Raw genomic sequence first — 15,242 nt, 5'->3', positions numbered from 1 at the left:
AAGAATTGCAAATGCCATATATATACATATATATATTAAGTATATATAATATACTCTAAATGTAAAATCTAAGTTTTCTTTATTCTATACCCAAATTAAAAAAAAATTGAATAAATATCCCGTTAAGTTGTCACCAGTCTGTAATAAAGCAAGAGTTTGAAGCTTGTTTTCTCTGTTTTTAAACACGCCTGCCTTTTTGTAGTGGAGAAGTGCATACAGTACCTGTTGTTATTCTTAGGTTGTTCCTTAAAGTTTTCATAAAGACAACAGGTTACCAGTGAAATATAATATCAGCTCATCAGGTTCCTCAGGTGCTCTTCTGCAAAGCTATGAAATAACAGCTCATCTCCTCCTTGGAGAAACCTAATACAAAATTTTCCACATACAATCACCTTAAAGTCTTCCCTCCTCCCTCTCCAGCTTCATATCCCACCCAATCCCTTCAATTTCAAAAGATTCTTTTAAAGAAAAGAAAAAAAAAGAAAAAAAGAAAAGAAAAACAGCTTATAAAACAGCAAAGAAAATAAAGTTATTTTAATATATATAGAAAGAGAACAAAATGAAACTTGAGGGAAAACTTACTGGCGTTACAGTTTATCCTGATACAGTCTAGATGGGGAAAAATAAATGAAAGATGAAATTGCATCCTTCAAGGTAACAGCTGCAGACATCCAAAAACAATCAGTCCACCCTTCCGGGGACAGACACACGCAAAGAGATGTGGCCATTTTATACTTATACACAGTCTGTACAAGTTCAGGAGTGGGTGTATATGTACAGTATATTCAATGTAAATATCTGTTACATAAATATATATATATATACACATATATATATACATATATGTATAGAGAAATATACCAATATACATACATAGCCACATGTTGCTACAGAAAGTTCTTTTCTTTTTATAGAAACCTACGAATCTAAGAGAATCTTTCACTCCAGACCATGACTTGATATGAATTACAATTTAAAAAGTTATAATTAAGGCATTAAAGTCTCCCTCAAGACACAAGTCATACTCAAGTGTCATTTTGCTTTTTAGAAACCTTTAGCAATTTCTCTAAGAAGCTTGAAGCTCAAAGTGAACCTTTACACTTGGTTTCTTTTAAATTAATTTGTATTGTTATTGCATAAATACACCATCTGTCAACAGAGAATACCTGTAAAATCAGCCTATGAGATTTTTTGGTGCAATATTTAACCCTTTCCAGCTCTCCCAAAGACAGACCCTCTACTAATTCCCCCAAAGCCGGCCCAAAACACTTTATAATATGTGCACAGACACATTTGACGCCGTCTGCTCAGGTGAGGAAAGGGTTAACATACTGCCAGTTGTGTCCTATCATAAAATGGCCACTTGCAAACAGCTAACCGCACGAACGCCCAGCCCAGATTTCAGCTACTTCTGGAGGTTGGGAATACTTTTTGTCGGGCTTGGCAGGGAGAATGGGGAAGTCTTTCAAAGGTCCCCAGCCCTGCCAGCTCCTCAGAGCCCAGGCTCATCTTGCTGCCTGAACGCCAAGGCTGAGTGGGGTGTTCGTAGCGTTCAGGGAGAAGATGAAACTGGCACTGAAATGGCAGATCTGGGAACCTTTGCTGCCCTGCTTTGTTCAGAGGTCACAGGCAAGGGAGGGACAAAGAGAGGTACAAGGAGAGAAAAATGGAGTTATGCTTGTGGAATCTGACAAATGGTAACAGAGGAGTCTCACAAAGAAAGCAAGTTGAGGTAGGAGAGCCTGAGCTAGAGGGCATCTGAGCATTGCTTCTCTCTTTTAACACACTAATGCTCAGCATATCTCAGGATGTGATCCACAAGAGGATCTTTCATTTATAAATGCCTATTTACAGCCTTGTGAACATCCACTGCTGTGATGTCTAACATGGGCAAGACCTTTCATATCAGGGCTATTACATGTCCTGGGCTATGCTGGCCTTCTTGCAGGAAATCAAGGCTGTGAGTAATAACACAAGGCAGTGGACGTGTTGTCTGCACAACTAGAGCTTTGATCACCAGGAATGGTTGTATTTATTACAGAGATATGGCCCAGCAAGGGAGATTATATAGAATGGCTGAGAAATATAATGCAATTCTTAACTGGACCAATTTTATGTTTGCTCAGACAGATGTAGGAAAATTATTTCAGTAGCTAAACTCAGTTCTTAAAAAATGAGGGAGGGGAAAGAACAAAAGTCTATAAATAATAAATAAAGAGTTGCAATGAGCAGGGACATACCAATCACAAGTAACATAGCCAGAGAGAGTCTGTTTTCAAGCAGAACTTCTCCTGAGAAAATCTGGGTTTGGTTTTGTGCGATTAGGTTTGTCATGTGTCGTCAACCGCAACAGAAAAGTGGGAGCAAACAGCCCTGGAGCAACTGCTACGATCACCATACAGTGGTGGCCATATCCCTTACAGGAGTTGGGTGGGGTAAAGGCAGCTCTGAAGTACATGCAGGGGAACTTCCCTCTCTGACCTGATGGAGAGTGACAGCAAGAGAGACACCCAAGTCTCACCACAGGCAAGTGAGGTCAAGGGAGTTGCTATAGCTGGAACATGGGAATTTCTTACAGACTAAAGAACAAGTGTGCTGGAAAGGGAAACACACATGGCTGGTCCTCAGCAACATTCATCAAAGAGACTAAAATCACTCTTGAGCTATTGATGTCTGCAGAGATTTTTTTGGTTTTTTTTAGTGATACCAAAAAACTATTTGTCCTAGGGCTTGCCCTCAGGCTGAAACACTATTCAAGACGTTTCAAACTGAAAACCACTGTAGCCCTTATCTTGGCTGCAAGATTCCTATTTCAAAGGATGAGAGTCCAGGACTGCCCTGAGAAGTGCCCTGACATGGCAATACTGCATCTCCAGACTGAGCACAAAGTCTGCAATGCCACGTAATTGGGAGCCAGACAGAAACACCCAGGTGCACTCCAAAGGAAGCAGCTCCCCATGCAGGTTTCATTTCACTGGGTTGGTGTGGATCCTGCAGGGCAGCTAAGAAAAGGTATCTGCTTGCACTGTTACCCCAGCACCACCATCCAAGAACGTGCATAGGGGTTTTTTGTTGCCTTAATTTTGAGCCTTGCCCAAAGCAGTCCAAAAATTTTCCAACTATTAACACATGAAGTTGTTCTCTCTTTCTTAAATGAGTTTTTGATAAGGAAGAAAACCCTAATGTTCCTCTAAACTAGTAAAACAGTACAAATCCAAAGCAGAGGTTTTTCCTGGAAGTGAGGAGGCAGGTGTAGTTTGGTTGTGCTCTGAACAGCAGCATCTGGCTAATTCGGGAATAATTTTTAAAACTCCTTGGGATTCCTCCTGCACAGAACCAGGGCAATAAGACTTCTGGTAATCATCATCTGGGCCACTCAGCCTTGTTACCAGTATTTACTTCTGAGATAAGTTTTGGAGATGAGTATGCCTGAACAGCTGTAAATCCAGTTACCTGCCAGTTCAGCAATTGGATGAGGAATGTGGTGGGTAGTAGGCAAGTGAAAATAGAGTCTGTTACTGCATGGGGAGCAGGATTAGCTGGGAAGACCTTCTGAATTAATTTCAATAATTCACTAATGTACACCAGAAGTTTCTTAGTGCTCAGATGAAAGGTTTTCCAGAGCACATCACCTGAAAAATGGGCCAGAGACATTCTCCTTTAAAAAGGTTAAATAATCCGGCTGCAGTTAGCTAACACAAAGGATCCATTGTTTGAATGGAGGTATCTTTAGCAGCAAACAGAGATCTGAAATCTTACCATTTTTATCATTTTGTCTGAAAATAGTAATATTTACTTGATGGTGCTAAGGCTTCAGGCTGTTTAATCCTTGAATAAAAAAAAGAAAGTTACCTTTACTGTGTGAGGACAAAATGGTTTTTCCTTTGGATGAGCAGCCAGCCATATGTGGTTGTGGAAGAGTACTTTAGGGCAAGAATAGTACAAAAAAGATAATCAGGGTGCAACTTCTTCTAAGCTCACACTGAGTTTATTTCCCATGGGAAAACCAGATAAAGTCCTGTGCACACTTACCCTACATTATATTAAGGCTCCTTGCCTATCTCCTATTTGCAGTATTTTTATGTAGAAATGACAAAAGAAACTTTCCCTTTTGGATGGGCAAATGTGGCTCTGGCACCTTCAAGATTTATCTTAGGAAAAGAGAGGTGAGAGAGAGATTATACCTCCTTAAATGAGAGGCGGAAGGAAATACTTATCCTTGTCACCAGTGACCTGAAGATATGCCAGGCCAGGAAGAAAAAAACCCCTAAAACAGTCTTTAATAAAAGTCAGTATTACATTATAACCCTGCCACTTGTAAATGGGAGGAAAAATGTGAACATGGATCTCCCTATCAGACCAGCCATTTCTTTCCCTTTCTGCACATCATCTCACCATCAAAAATTATTCCCAAGCATGTTCCAAGCTATGATTTGCCTAATATCTCTCTCTCTCCTTCCACTCCAGACCCATTTCTTCAAAATCCTTCTCAACAGAGATATGTATCACATTTGGATTTCTAATCTTCACACAACAAAAAACTGAAATTACTGAGTCAACTCATGTTGACTACTGTCAACATGAAAATTTGCCATTTCTCAGGCAAGGAAAAGGAAAAAGACCACTGGAAAGGTCTGAAGCAACTTCCTTGCCGCCTTCCTTAGAGAATCATTCATTGCTGCTCTTCCTTTCCCTCCCACGTTCCAGAGCAAGCCCCCAGCTGCCCATGCCCACTGCATCTCTCTCTCGTGGCTGGTTTGGACCCTGGTTGGAGGGGTGAGAGGGATATGCCAGCCCCTGCAGGCTGCTCCGTACGCTCTGTTCTCAGGGCTGTTTGCCGTGCGGGCCGCAGGCTTCAGGCCTTTGAAGGGTCGAATACCATCTTTTGATTTACCATGGCTGATGGGTATGGGAAAGCTTTACAACTGAAACACACAGAAGAGTCAACCAAAAAAAAAAAAAAAAAAAAAAAGAAAAAAAGAAAAAGAAAGAAAAAAAGTAGGGAAGACCTTAATAAAGACACAAATGATAATAAGTAATCAAATGGAATAGATCACAAAAGAGAAGAAAGAGAAAGCTCTTAGTAGTAGTATTAAATGACATAAGAAAAGCACAATTAAATAATGCACCCCTCAAAACAGTCCTTTTTCACACATATCTATCATGGGTTAGATGCTCAGGGGATATTGATATACAGCTAGTCAGCACCAAGCACACTCAGATCTTCAGAGGTGGTGCTGATGACTGTTTCTCACTGGTAAGGAGATTTTGGCAAAGTCAGGTAAAGATTTAGTTCTTGTTTGTGACATTTGGGCTATGAGCAGTCTCCGTATAGAGTTATTGTGACTTAGAGTAAACAACTGGAAATTAATGGCTCTGGTAAGGTGATTCTTCCTCAAATTCTGTTCTTCAACAGCAAGGTAACTGCTGTTTTGGCAGAAGGAAAGTCCTGTTTCAAGGACATTTTCTGACAGTTTTATAAATCTGAATAAAGGAGAGGTGAAGCTCAGTCTGCGTTCCAAAATTCTAAACCACCCCGCTGTTGAGTTAGACACAGGAGAGTGCTGACAGGTTTCCATTGATCCAGCCTATAGTCACTTCAGGGAAGATTCAACCTCACAAAACTTTACAGCTGAAAAGCTGGCAAAATGTGGCATACACATTGCTTCAGTCCCTGCTACTACACAGAATCAGCCTTTAGTTTACGAAGGGGTTTGTTTAAAGATGTTGTCCCTGCATTAGGCTGTCAACAACACATCTTTTCCCAACATGTGTAGACCATCTGTCAAATCTTTAGCCACGTATTTTAGGAGCCAGACAGAGTTGAACAGTCCACCTCTAGGCTAAGTGGTGGCATAACAAATCCCAGTGAGTGCCAAAAGTGACCAATGCCAATAAGACTTAAAATGTTGACAAGTCCTGGGGGAAAATGCCAGCATAATATAATGAAAACTGGAAAGGAAAAAATAAACCTTAAAAAATAAGTATCTTCAGGAGGGGATACAAATATCCCCTCCTCATATCCACTATTCGGGGTCTAAGTCTAGGAGGCTGCAAACACCCAAAATGAGCAAATTCCCCTACTTCTCATTCATTTTTAAGAAGATCTAACAGAATCAAACAAGTGGTATCTTTCTCAGAAGAAAAAGTGACAGTTTTTTATGAAGTCTGGCAATTTTCATGCTGTAGTACTTTTCATGTGGGAATATCAAAGCTGATAAAAGCAATCCTTACTAAAATACTAGGACACAGCTAGTCAGCACCAAGCATACTCACATCTTCAGGGTGCAAAGAATTCTCCTTTCGACAAGTAGAGGAACTAGGGCTTGAAAAGTAAAAGAACTGGGCTACAGGAGCATATTGTAGAGTTAGGCAGATACTTCTTCTCCAACAGAAGCATGCCACTACCAATCTTTCAGTGATTAATTTTATTTTCTGAGGAAAAAAAATAGCCATAATTCTCAAGAAATTAAACAGGGAAAATAGAATCTTATTTTTCTTGATTATTAGCAACCAATTAGATCAGAAGAAAATGCAAACACATATAGATAGACAAATGCTCTGGAGTTTTGTAGAAGATTCTCATTGCACATGTAAAGAGGCTCAACAGCAGTTTTTCTGAGCTGCTCTCCAGAGAAACCCTGCAAATCTATGAAATTTTCCTTCCCTTAGAGTTAATATAGGCAGAGATGGCTACCATCAGAGTGCTGTTTCTCTTTATTTGAGGAATTACTGACACAGCTGAGGTTCATCTATCCATCTGTCCTATAGGCCAGTCTGGATAGCACAGCAAGTGCTCTTACGCAGCTATGGACTCAATAGTGCTTTATGCTTTTTCAGTCAAGCTAAGTAGAGAAAATATGCAAATATATGGGGGTTTTTCTGGTTGGTGTTTAGCTTTTATTTACTACAAGGCAATAGATTGTATAGACTTTTAGGTGGACACTTTTCTTTTAAGAAATATGAACTTATTTGATGCATCATCTTCACTTTCTTATTCAAAAAGTAAATAATAGGGTCTGGATCACTATTTCAAAGGCAAAAGAAAAACTACTAGATAAAAATTTAAAAAGCAAGCTAGTTTCCAGAGGACAACATATTGTACAAACAAAGCTGCTACATGGTTTGCTCCTGGTAGCCACAGCAGGGCTCTGAATGTGGTGATACTACTAGCTCAAAAAATGCAAAACTTGTTCTAATGGGCCTTAGACCCTCAAAAGCTGACAGAAGTTTTCACAGACCATACATGACCCTTCATATAAAATAACCTACACATTAAGAGGTATAAGATTATGCATTATTATGTTAGCTTTGCCTCTTTGAGTCAGGGCGTCTTCTTGTTTATATTCCTGACTTCACATGAAGCAACAAGCTGCATCACTGAAAAGCAAAAGAAAGCTTCAACTCATGTATCTACATTCCTTAAAAATCTGTCATTCTGTAGCATACATAAAGAATGGCAAGGAAACTAATTTTGGCTAATCTAACAGCACATTCACTCCCAATTGTTCTTGTATTGTTGTTATTGTTGGACTTGTTTCTAATTGTCTTTTTAAATTATTTTCTGGGAAAGTGTAACTCTAAGGAGACAGAACACAGCCCTTTGGGATGAGGGGGATGCACTTTTATTGTTGTTAATTTCTTTTTTATAAAGACACAGCAATAAGACCAGTCTTTTTTATTAGATGTATAAAATATAGCAAGCTATATCAAATACTGACAAATTATGCAAAGGGCAGGGGATTCACAGGACTTCTGCCTGCCAACATTTCAATTTTTCTTCCTTTCCATGTTTGTCTTTGACTGTTTTGAGTGATGCTGGGTGAATGAGGGATGTAACTGATCAAAAGATGGACCAAGTAGCATGTTTCACACAGAGCTCACCAGTCCCAGACCAAGAAAGGAAACTTAAAAACTTAAAGACTTAAAAAAACAACACTGTCCATTAACAAAGAACTGACAGCAAATCTTCATGCAGCAATGCAGAGCAGAATTTCTCTCCGCAAGAGACTATAATTATAAAAGTTTCAGCAGTTATTTTAGAAATCAATACAATCCAATCAAACCAACAGAAAATAAATGAAATCATTTTTTAGAAAACACTAATCACAAGCCCAAATTAATAGTGAGGAGGGCAGTGGGAGGTGTTCATACGATACCTAAATTGACCATGAGTTTCACCCGGCCTCCATCCAGCTCGAGGCGCAGAGTGTCAGCAGAGTCCCGGGACGTGGTCGCCATCAACAGCCCGTAGGCACGCTGGGACATGAAACGGAAGGACACGTCCTCTGCTTCTGTGTGCATGACCATTGGCATGATGATCTTCATGTACATGCTGCCATCATAGCTCAAGATAGAGGCCTCTGCAAGGAATCAGCAAACAATTGCAGAAAATGAGAAGAAGTTACACCTCTGAAGAGCCCTCACATCTACCACAGAGCGCTGTGTTTACAGAATCCATAGCACTTGCTCCAGAAAGGTATGTAACTGGGGAAAAATGCAACATTTAACTGCACCCAGAAACCCTGCCAGGCAAATATGAACAGCAAAGAAAGATATGGTGTTCACTGCAATGGCTGACAGCAGTACCTATGGACACATAATTCCCAAGGTCAAGCATGTTAGGACAGAGCCCCTTTGTGATTATAAGCTAGCAAAGCCTTCGTTTTGCACATCTCCTTCAGTGCACTGAAGTCCAGCCTTCCCAGGACTAGCAGTAATGACTACAGCAACTAGAGTTCTAATTTCTGGTACTCTTACTGTTGCTTATTTAGAGAGGAACTTAATTTCATTGATATCAGTTTAAAGACAAACAACTGTATAAAGTGAATTTCCTTATAGGTTTTTGCTAAATCAGATTTGTTCCATTTTTTGATTTTATATTTTTCCACTACTTAATAACAACCAGTGTTGGTAGAGCTCTGCTGACACAACCAATGCAAATGAAGAAAGGAACAAACCAAACTCCATTGCAAGTGCCATTCAAATGCAGGAAAAGTTAGAAGATAGAGGCACAATGAAAGCCAGTAGGAGGGGAAAGGAGTGAAGAAAGAAGTTATATTTTTCTATCATCTCTGAAGATGTCAAAGAAAATTGGAATTTCAGCTGAGGAAAAGAGTTAAATTTAGCATTCTCTATTTGTTCAGGGTCTTGCCTGCAGAAAGTGATATTCTCCTCTAAGGGGTAGAATTAAAGCCTTGTGTTAGAACTGCAGCAAGCACTACAGCATAGCAATCATTGTTTCTTCACGGAATATGCGCAAAAGCATTTTCATCTGCAAACTTTACTAATCTACATAAATACATTAATACATGAATCAGAGCATTTCTATTCCCCACAGCCAACCCCTATCAAAGGCAGAGCTGTAGACATTGCTCCATGTAGGGCTTCTACCATAAAACTACATATCAAAATCCCAGAGTTTAAAAGAAAAAAAAAAAAATAGAGTGGTTCAGCTTCCTAGAAACATGGATGGATTGCTCTAAAGCTCTCGTACCAGTACCTCATCCAGTTCAGTTCAGCTGGAGCTTTCTCAAATGATTTACTGGGATTCTCTCCAGGCACCACCACCCCACCACCCAGCCCATCTAATTTAACCAACTGGAAAACATGTATTTGGAATGCAGATGTTCTCCTCATGTTTTCCTTAGTCCCATTTTTCCCAGCCAATGAGAGCAGAACTTCCATCAGGAAACAGCAATCTTGGCAGAGACAAACCTTACATCCTCTCAATGTCTAAATGTCAGATGCTACAGTAGGGTAAATGGGTGGGAAACTGAGGAACAGCCAAATGTCCATGCCATAAAATACCCATGGCAAGCTCCAAAATGGCCAGTAACAGAACTGTTAATGCAATTCAATAAATATACAAATGAGGTGATAAATAAATATATAACTATTAAGCTGATAAAATGACAGAGAAGACCTGTATATGATTCAAAAACATTTAGTGGGAATCACTAAGTTGTGCTGGTGCAGAAACCCACCATATTAATAAGCTGGTATGCAGCCCATCTGCAGTCACAGGACATACAAACTTATTAAGAAAACTTTTCTTAATATGTTTGGGTGGATGTTTGGGTGCACCACTAAGATGAACAACATCCCTACTCATCAGTTTTCTTAGCTGCATTCATCACACACTGTCATGATCTGTACAGAGAAAGCTTTCTACACACATCACCCACTCAGCCATTACATTACACACATCTCTGGTACCAGCTGCCAGTGCTCCCCTGGGGTCCCACATCTTCACTTGGCCAAGAAACAGAGAAGGAAAGAAAGCTTCTTTTCCAAGGTGGAAGAATACTTTCTTCTTTTCAAAGTGCAATTCTCTTCCCCCTCACGTCTGCAGCGCTCACTTGCCACCCACAGCTGCAAGCTGGAACTAAATGTACTGTATATTATACATACACTCAAAGGCAATGCCTATGTACACACAAACCTTTCTTGCTCTCTTTCCTCTCTCTCTCTGCAGATTGTATTAGAAAATGCAGTCAGGCATGAAATGGCTCTTTTGACGCCTTCAGCTCAGATGTGCCTTGCATGAAACAGTTGCTGGCCCTGGCCCATGAATAGCTGAGAGAAGGGGGTTGGAAGATATGGGGACTACGAGTGGGAGTAGCTGACAGAAGTGTCCCAGCTCTGCTGCTTCCATCTCCACAGTGCCATGCATTAGGTGCTTTGAGAAGATGAGTTTTCTGCAGTGACTAGAACAAACCAAAAGCATGGTAATAATGAGTCTCTTCCCTTCAGTAAGAACTCGCATCTTTCAGCTTTACTGATCCCGTTGCCAGACAATTACTGTTCTTAGACTAGAAATCCCAACTCTTACTATTATACTTATGTAAGGAGAACCTGAAGAATACTCAAAATTGCTGAAGATGACATAAAAGCCTAGACTGCTGACATCCCACAGCAGCCTAAATCAGGTATTACTGTCCCTTCTCCAGCCAGTCTGCTACAAACACAATGTGATGAAACCTCTTAACAATTAAGCAGATAAAATTAAGTATCTTGAAACAGTTGAAACAGGCTTCACACAACCCCAGGAGACAATGTTCTGTTCTTGTGTGTGCCCTATACACTTGATGTATTCCAAAAATGACATTTCATTCTCACTTTGGAAACCTTCACAGTCTGCAGTATCTGAGAGCTTATCAGCACATCTTGCAAGCAGAACATTCCCTCCAGCTATGAAAACACTCCTTCAGAGAAGGGTATTGCCTAGTAGCAGTCTTACAAGTAAAACCTATTTCCTTTTCCTGACAGTCAGTCCTCAAAGCTTGAGAAAAGCATGTTACAGTTGAGCAGCACATACAGCAAATCTGCTCAGGGTTGAATGCAACCTGGCAACAAGTGCATGACCTCAGCCTCCCAGACACCTGTGCTGGCAAGGTCTGCCTGAATGCAGGCATCCATTCAAGTGTCCTCAGCCACCTGCAGCAATGGGACTGTAATGCTTTGTTCAGCACCATAAATACAGGCAGCAGCACAGTTATCCAAGTTTAAAATACATGCACATTTCTGCCACCCTTCTACTTTTAGGGTAGCTATTATATTGGATGCATAGGAGCAATATGTGAAATCATGTTTGAGACCCCCACAGATTTGTAGAGACAAAAACATTGAGTGGCATTTATTTGTGATCCACGCGCCAGAAGCTCCATTGCCATTAGCTTGGAGATGGGAAGAGGAAGAAACCAGGTGCTGGTTCAAAACTGCTCTGACACAATGCCAGAAATCTGTGAAAATCAGTATGTTATTAGGAGCAATTAGATTCCCAGTCTTGTGCTCTCAGACCCTGCCAGTTTTAATTTTACACTTAGCATCCAAAGGAGCAATTCATTGCTGCTTCCACACAAGGCTCTGCATAAACCTCCTAGGGAGATGGAACAGGCATATTCTTAGCATACAGACAGAAAATTATTCAAGACCTCTTCATGCTTTTTCTCCTGCTTTCAAACCACTCTCCTGTATTAATCTCCATTCCTCACCTCTTTTATTTCTCCTCCCTTTTAGTTTTTCTGTAGTCTCCTCTTCTTCCCTGTGGCCTTTTTTCCTATGCCTCCCAGACTACAATACAGTGTAGTTTTTTACTGAAATTTTCAGAAAGGTGACAGTGCAAAAATAATTAAAATATCCACACTTCATGAGAGTTGAAGTCCCCAGTGAGAGGACTTCAGGGCACAGGACATTTTCCCCAGCTACATTTACAAGACCAAAATGCTTAGACCAAAGATTTCCACATACTTGTGAATTCAAATAGCCCTAAAGTGTCTAACTTTTGTATTCACAAACCAGACGCTTTCCTGCAGGCATTGATTGCACAGCTCACCTCCTGCCCTCACATATCCACTAGCAGACACATGGCACCAAATAAAAAATAGATTTTCTTAAAACCAAAATTATACTTTAAAACAAAACAAAAACAATTTTTTTTTATAAAAAGAGCAATAAATCTTCTTTCCTGACTGAGTGGATTCCATACAGATGAGTTTCAACAAAAGAAGCCTGACAAGTAATTTGGGAAGCCCGAATGTAATCACTCAGACTGAATCTGATGACAACCCAGGAGAAAATGCTCCTGTTTTGGTGGAAAAGATAAGATGGGAACTTTAAGTGCTCACCAGCAGTTAGGACCTTGCGCATCATCCAGCAGGATGGGTGTCAGAAGCTGTGGGGTTCCCTGTGCCAGGCCCTTGCTGCCCGGGGCTGTCCCACACACACAGGAAGGTGAGAGGGACAGACGAGAGCCAGCTCCAGCCAAGAGCCAGGGAACCTCATGGTGATGAGGCAGGTCCATGCTCCGGCCAGGAAGTCAATCTGCTGGCCAGGGTTCAGGGTGATTGCCAGGCAGGGCCAGGCTTGGCACACCCAGGGCCAGCACTCAGTGGGGCCTGGGGACTGTTGTGTCACAGCATCACTGGGTGGGGTGGGCCATGGGGGCTGCCATGGGCTGCTGGGCCAGGAGCAGTGGGGAGCCCCAGTGGCCCGGCAGGGCTGGGGGTGCCTGGTGGTACTGTGCTCTGGGACTGCTTCTCATTGACCCATAAGAAAAGTCCATGTCTTCTAAATGTGCTATGACACCTTCTGCAGTAAATTGAATTTTCCCTGGATGTTTCCCATCTCACTGTCATCAGACTTCACCTTAAACTTAGCCCACCAAACAGGAAAGCAATTTGAAAGGATGTAAAGGCAATTCACTAGCACTGAGAGGGAAAAAAACAGAAAACACAAAACCATCATTTAAAACCTTCCTAAACTGAAGCATTGCATTAGAAATAAGAATGCTATTTATTAGTCTAGCAAAATACCATGCAAACAATAAATATCACTAATATTTAGACAATGATAGGGTTTACTGTGCTAGTAAGAAGAAAGCTATTCTGCTTTAGAGATTTCAAACTGACAAGATGTCAGTATTATTATTATGAGTTGTCATCCAATGGAAACTAATGAAAATAAAACAGTAAAAATCTTGGACACATAGAGATACAGAAAAGTAAAGAAATCAGACTGGTTTTGCTGGTACTTAATCTCTCTGAAAGACCAAAGTATTTTTTCAACATCAATCCAAGTTTTTCTTTGCTTCAAATTAAGATGACACCTTCCTTCTCCACTCACAAGGGGGTATATGGCCGCTTTACAAAAGGATCTTTGTATCCTGAAACTCAGTGTATCATTATTCCAGCTCCCTCACTCTATTTTAGACTAAGTAAACTCCTTTCTACTCAGCTTCTCCTAGCTTTTATTTTCTAAAACCTGCCACTCCTGCTTCTCATCTCTGGCTTCTTTCTACTGTATATACTATTTTCTTAAATTCAAGTTTTCCAATTTGAATAGCATATGTCAGTTAAGACCAAACAAGCACTTAGAGTAATTACATAAAACATCCTTATCACTGCATTGTGCACAAAATAGTTCCAAATGAACAGCAAATGGGAGACATAATAGAGCAAGCTCCAAGGCATTCCTCACATTGTCAGGGTTGCAAGAATACTGGTGGAGCAGTAGTAATAATTGTCACTTATAAGGCCCCTGCTATAGACAAAAATTGCTAGTAGATGTTTACATAGGGCAGATGACATCCAGATGAATATTCTTCAACAAACACATTTTTTTCAAAACCTTGCAAATTTAATTTCATAACATTAATTAAAACATTTAATTTCTGGGCCTGAAAATTCCTGAAGAAATCTGAAGTGCAAACCACATCTATTTATTTATTTAGAAAGTCAGAAGAAAATAAAAACTCTATTCACCAATTTTCTTTACATATCACTGTCTCTCCCTGTTCCAGTACCTTCTACCCCTTTGAAGTCTTCCCAAACACATAACCAAAGCCTGCAGATAATATTATTGACTAAGTATCCACAAAACTGAAGACATAAAAAAACTAGGTAAAGAAGGCAAATAAAGAGCCCTAAGTACACAGCGCATGTACTATAATGTCCTTCAGACAAAAAAAAACTTAATTCATAGAGTTTAGACTTTGAAATTACTTTGGTTATGAACAAAAGTAATTCGGATTTTTCTTTTTAGAACATCACCAATTTTCCTTTTTGAGTTCAAAATTAACACCTTGCTCTTCTGCTTTAATGTTTTCCCAAAATCCTGTAAAGCTGTCCTGAGAATTTTCACCTTAAAGCTGAAGGAATGAGTTAAAACTGTGAGGCTTCAACCAATGTAAGGTAAAACCCCACAACATTTTTGCCTGTCTACAACAAAATCTTCAAATGGAGACTTCCCAAATTTTAAACTGACCAAGGGAAGACATATTAGGGACATGGCTCCCAAATCTCTCTCCATTAATAAACCTCTCTAACAGTTGTCATCTGGATTCCAGATTTGCTTAACTTCTGTATTTAATCAACTCTCCAACTCCCCAGGTTAACCTGTGTCTTCCCTGCAAAGTGGTATGTACCAGATTCCATCAGCGCCAGGCTTGGTATGCCCTTCCTACGCTCCTGTGTGTGTCACACACAAAAGAGTATGAGTTAATTAAGGGGTGTTGTCATGCAGGGAGTTACCAAAAAAGTAAATTCCTGAACTGCATAATGAGAGGCAAATAAACTTTGCTTCTCCTTTCTCTGGGCTGCAATCACGAAGAACTGGCCTAGGGAGGAGCTGTAAGAGCGCTGAGTACCACAGTGGAAATATTTGCAGACAGAGGAAACTGTAGCTTGTAAATGTTATTGCTAGCCCTGGGAGGGGAGGAGTGAGGTTATATTGCCATACTG

At 40.3% G+C, this 15,242-nt stretch overlaps 1 protein-coding gene across 20 annotated transcripts in view; it reads right to left on the bottom strand.

The window, feature by feature from the left end:
• The window catches only part of NRXN3 (neurexin 3), a 704,846-nt gene that overhangs the window by 617,171 nt on the left and 72,433 nt on the right, over positions 1 to 15,242 (bottom strand). For 18 of the 20 annotated variants that reach the window (XR_009114569.1, XR_009114570.1, XM_058025830.1 and 15 more), the window contains 2 exons: positions 8,160 to 8,363; positions 583 to 609 (listed from right to left, as the gene is read on the bottom strand). Coding sequence is in view for 18 of the 20 variants with exons in the window: in XM_058025830.1 (XP_057881813.1) it covers positions 583 to 609; positions 8,160 to 8,363 (231 nt within the window). In the remaining 2 variants the exon portion in view is untranslated. The remainder of the gene's footprint in view (positions 1 to 582; positions 610 to 8,159; positions 8,364 to 15,242) is intronic. The other 2 variants (XM_058025810.1, XM_058025818.1) reach the window with 1 other exon arrangement.

Source organism: Melospiza georgiana, chromosome 6 (assembly GCF_028018845.1).
Source record: "Melospiza georgiana isolate bMelGeo1 chromosome 6, bMelGeo1.pri, whole genome shotgun sequence".
Classification (NCBI taxonomy): domain Eukaryota; kingdom Metazoa; phylum Chordata; class Aves; order Passeriformes; family Passerellidae; genus Melospiza; species Melospiza georgiana.
This window is presented reverse-complemented; position numbering and strand designations above follow the sequence as displayed.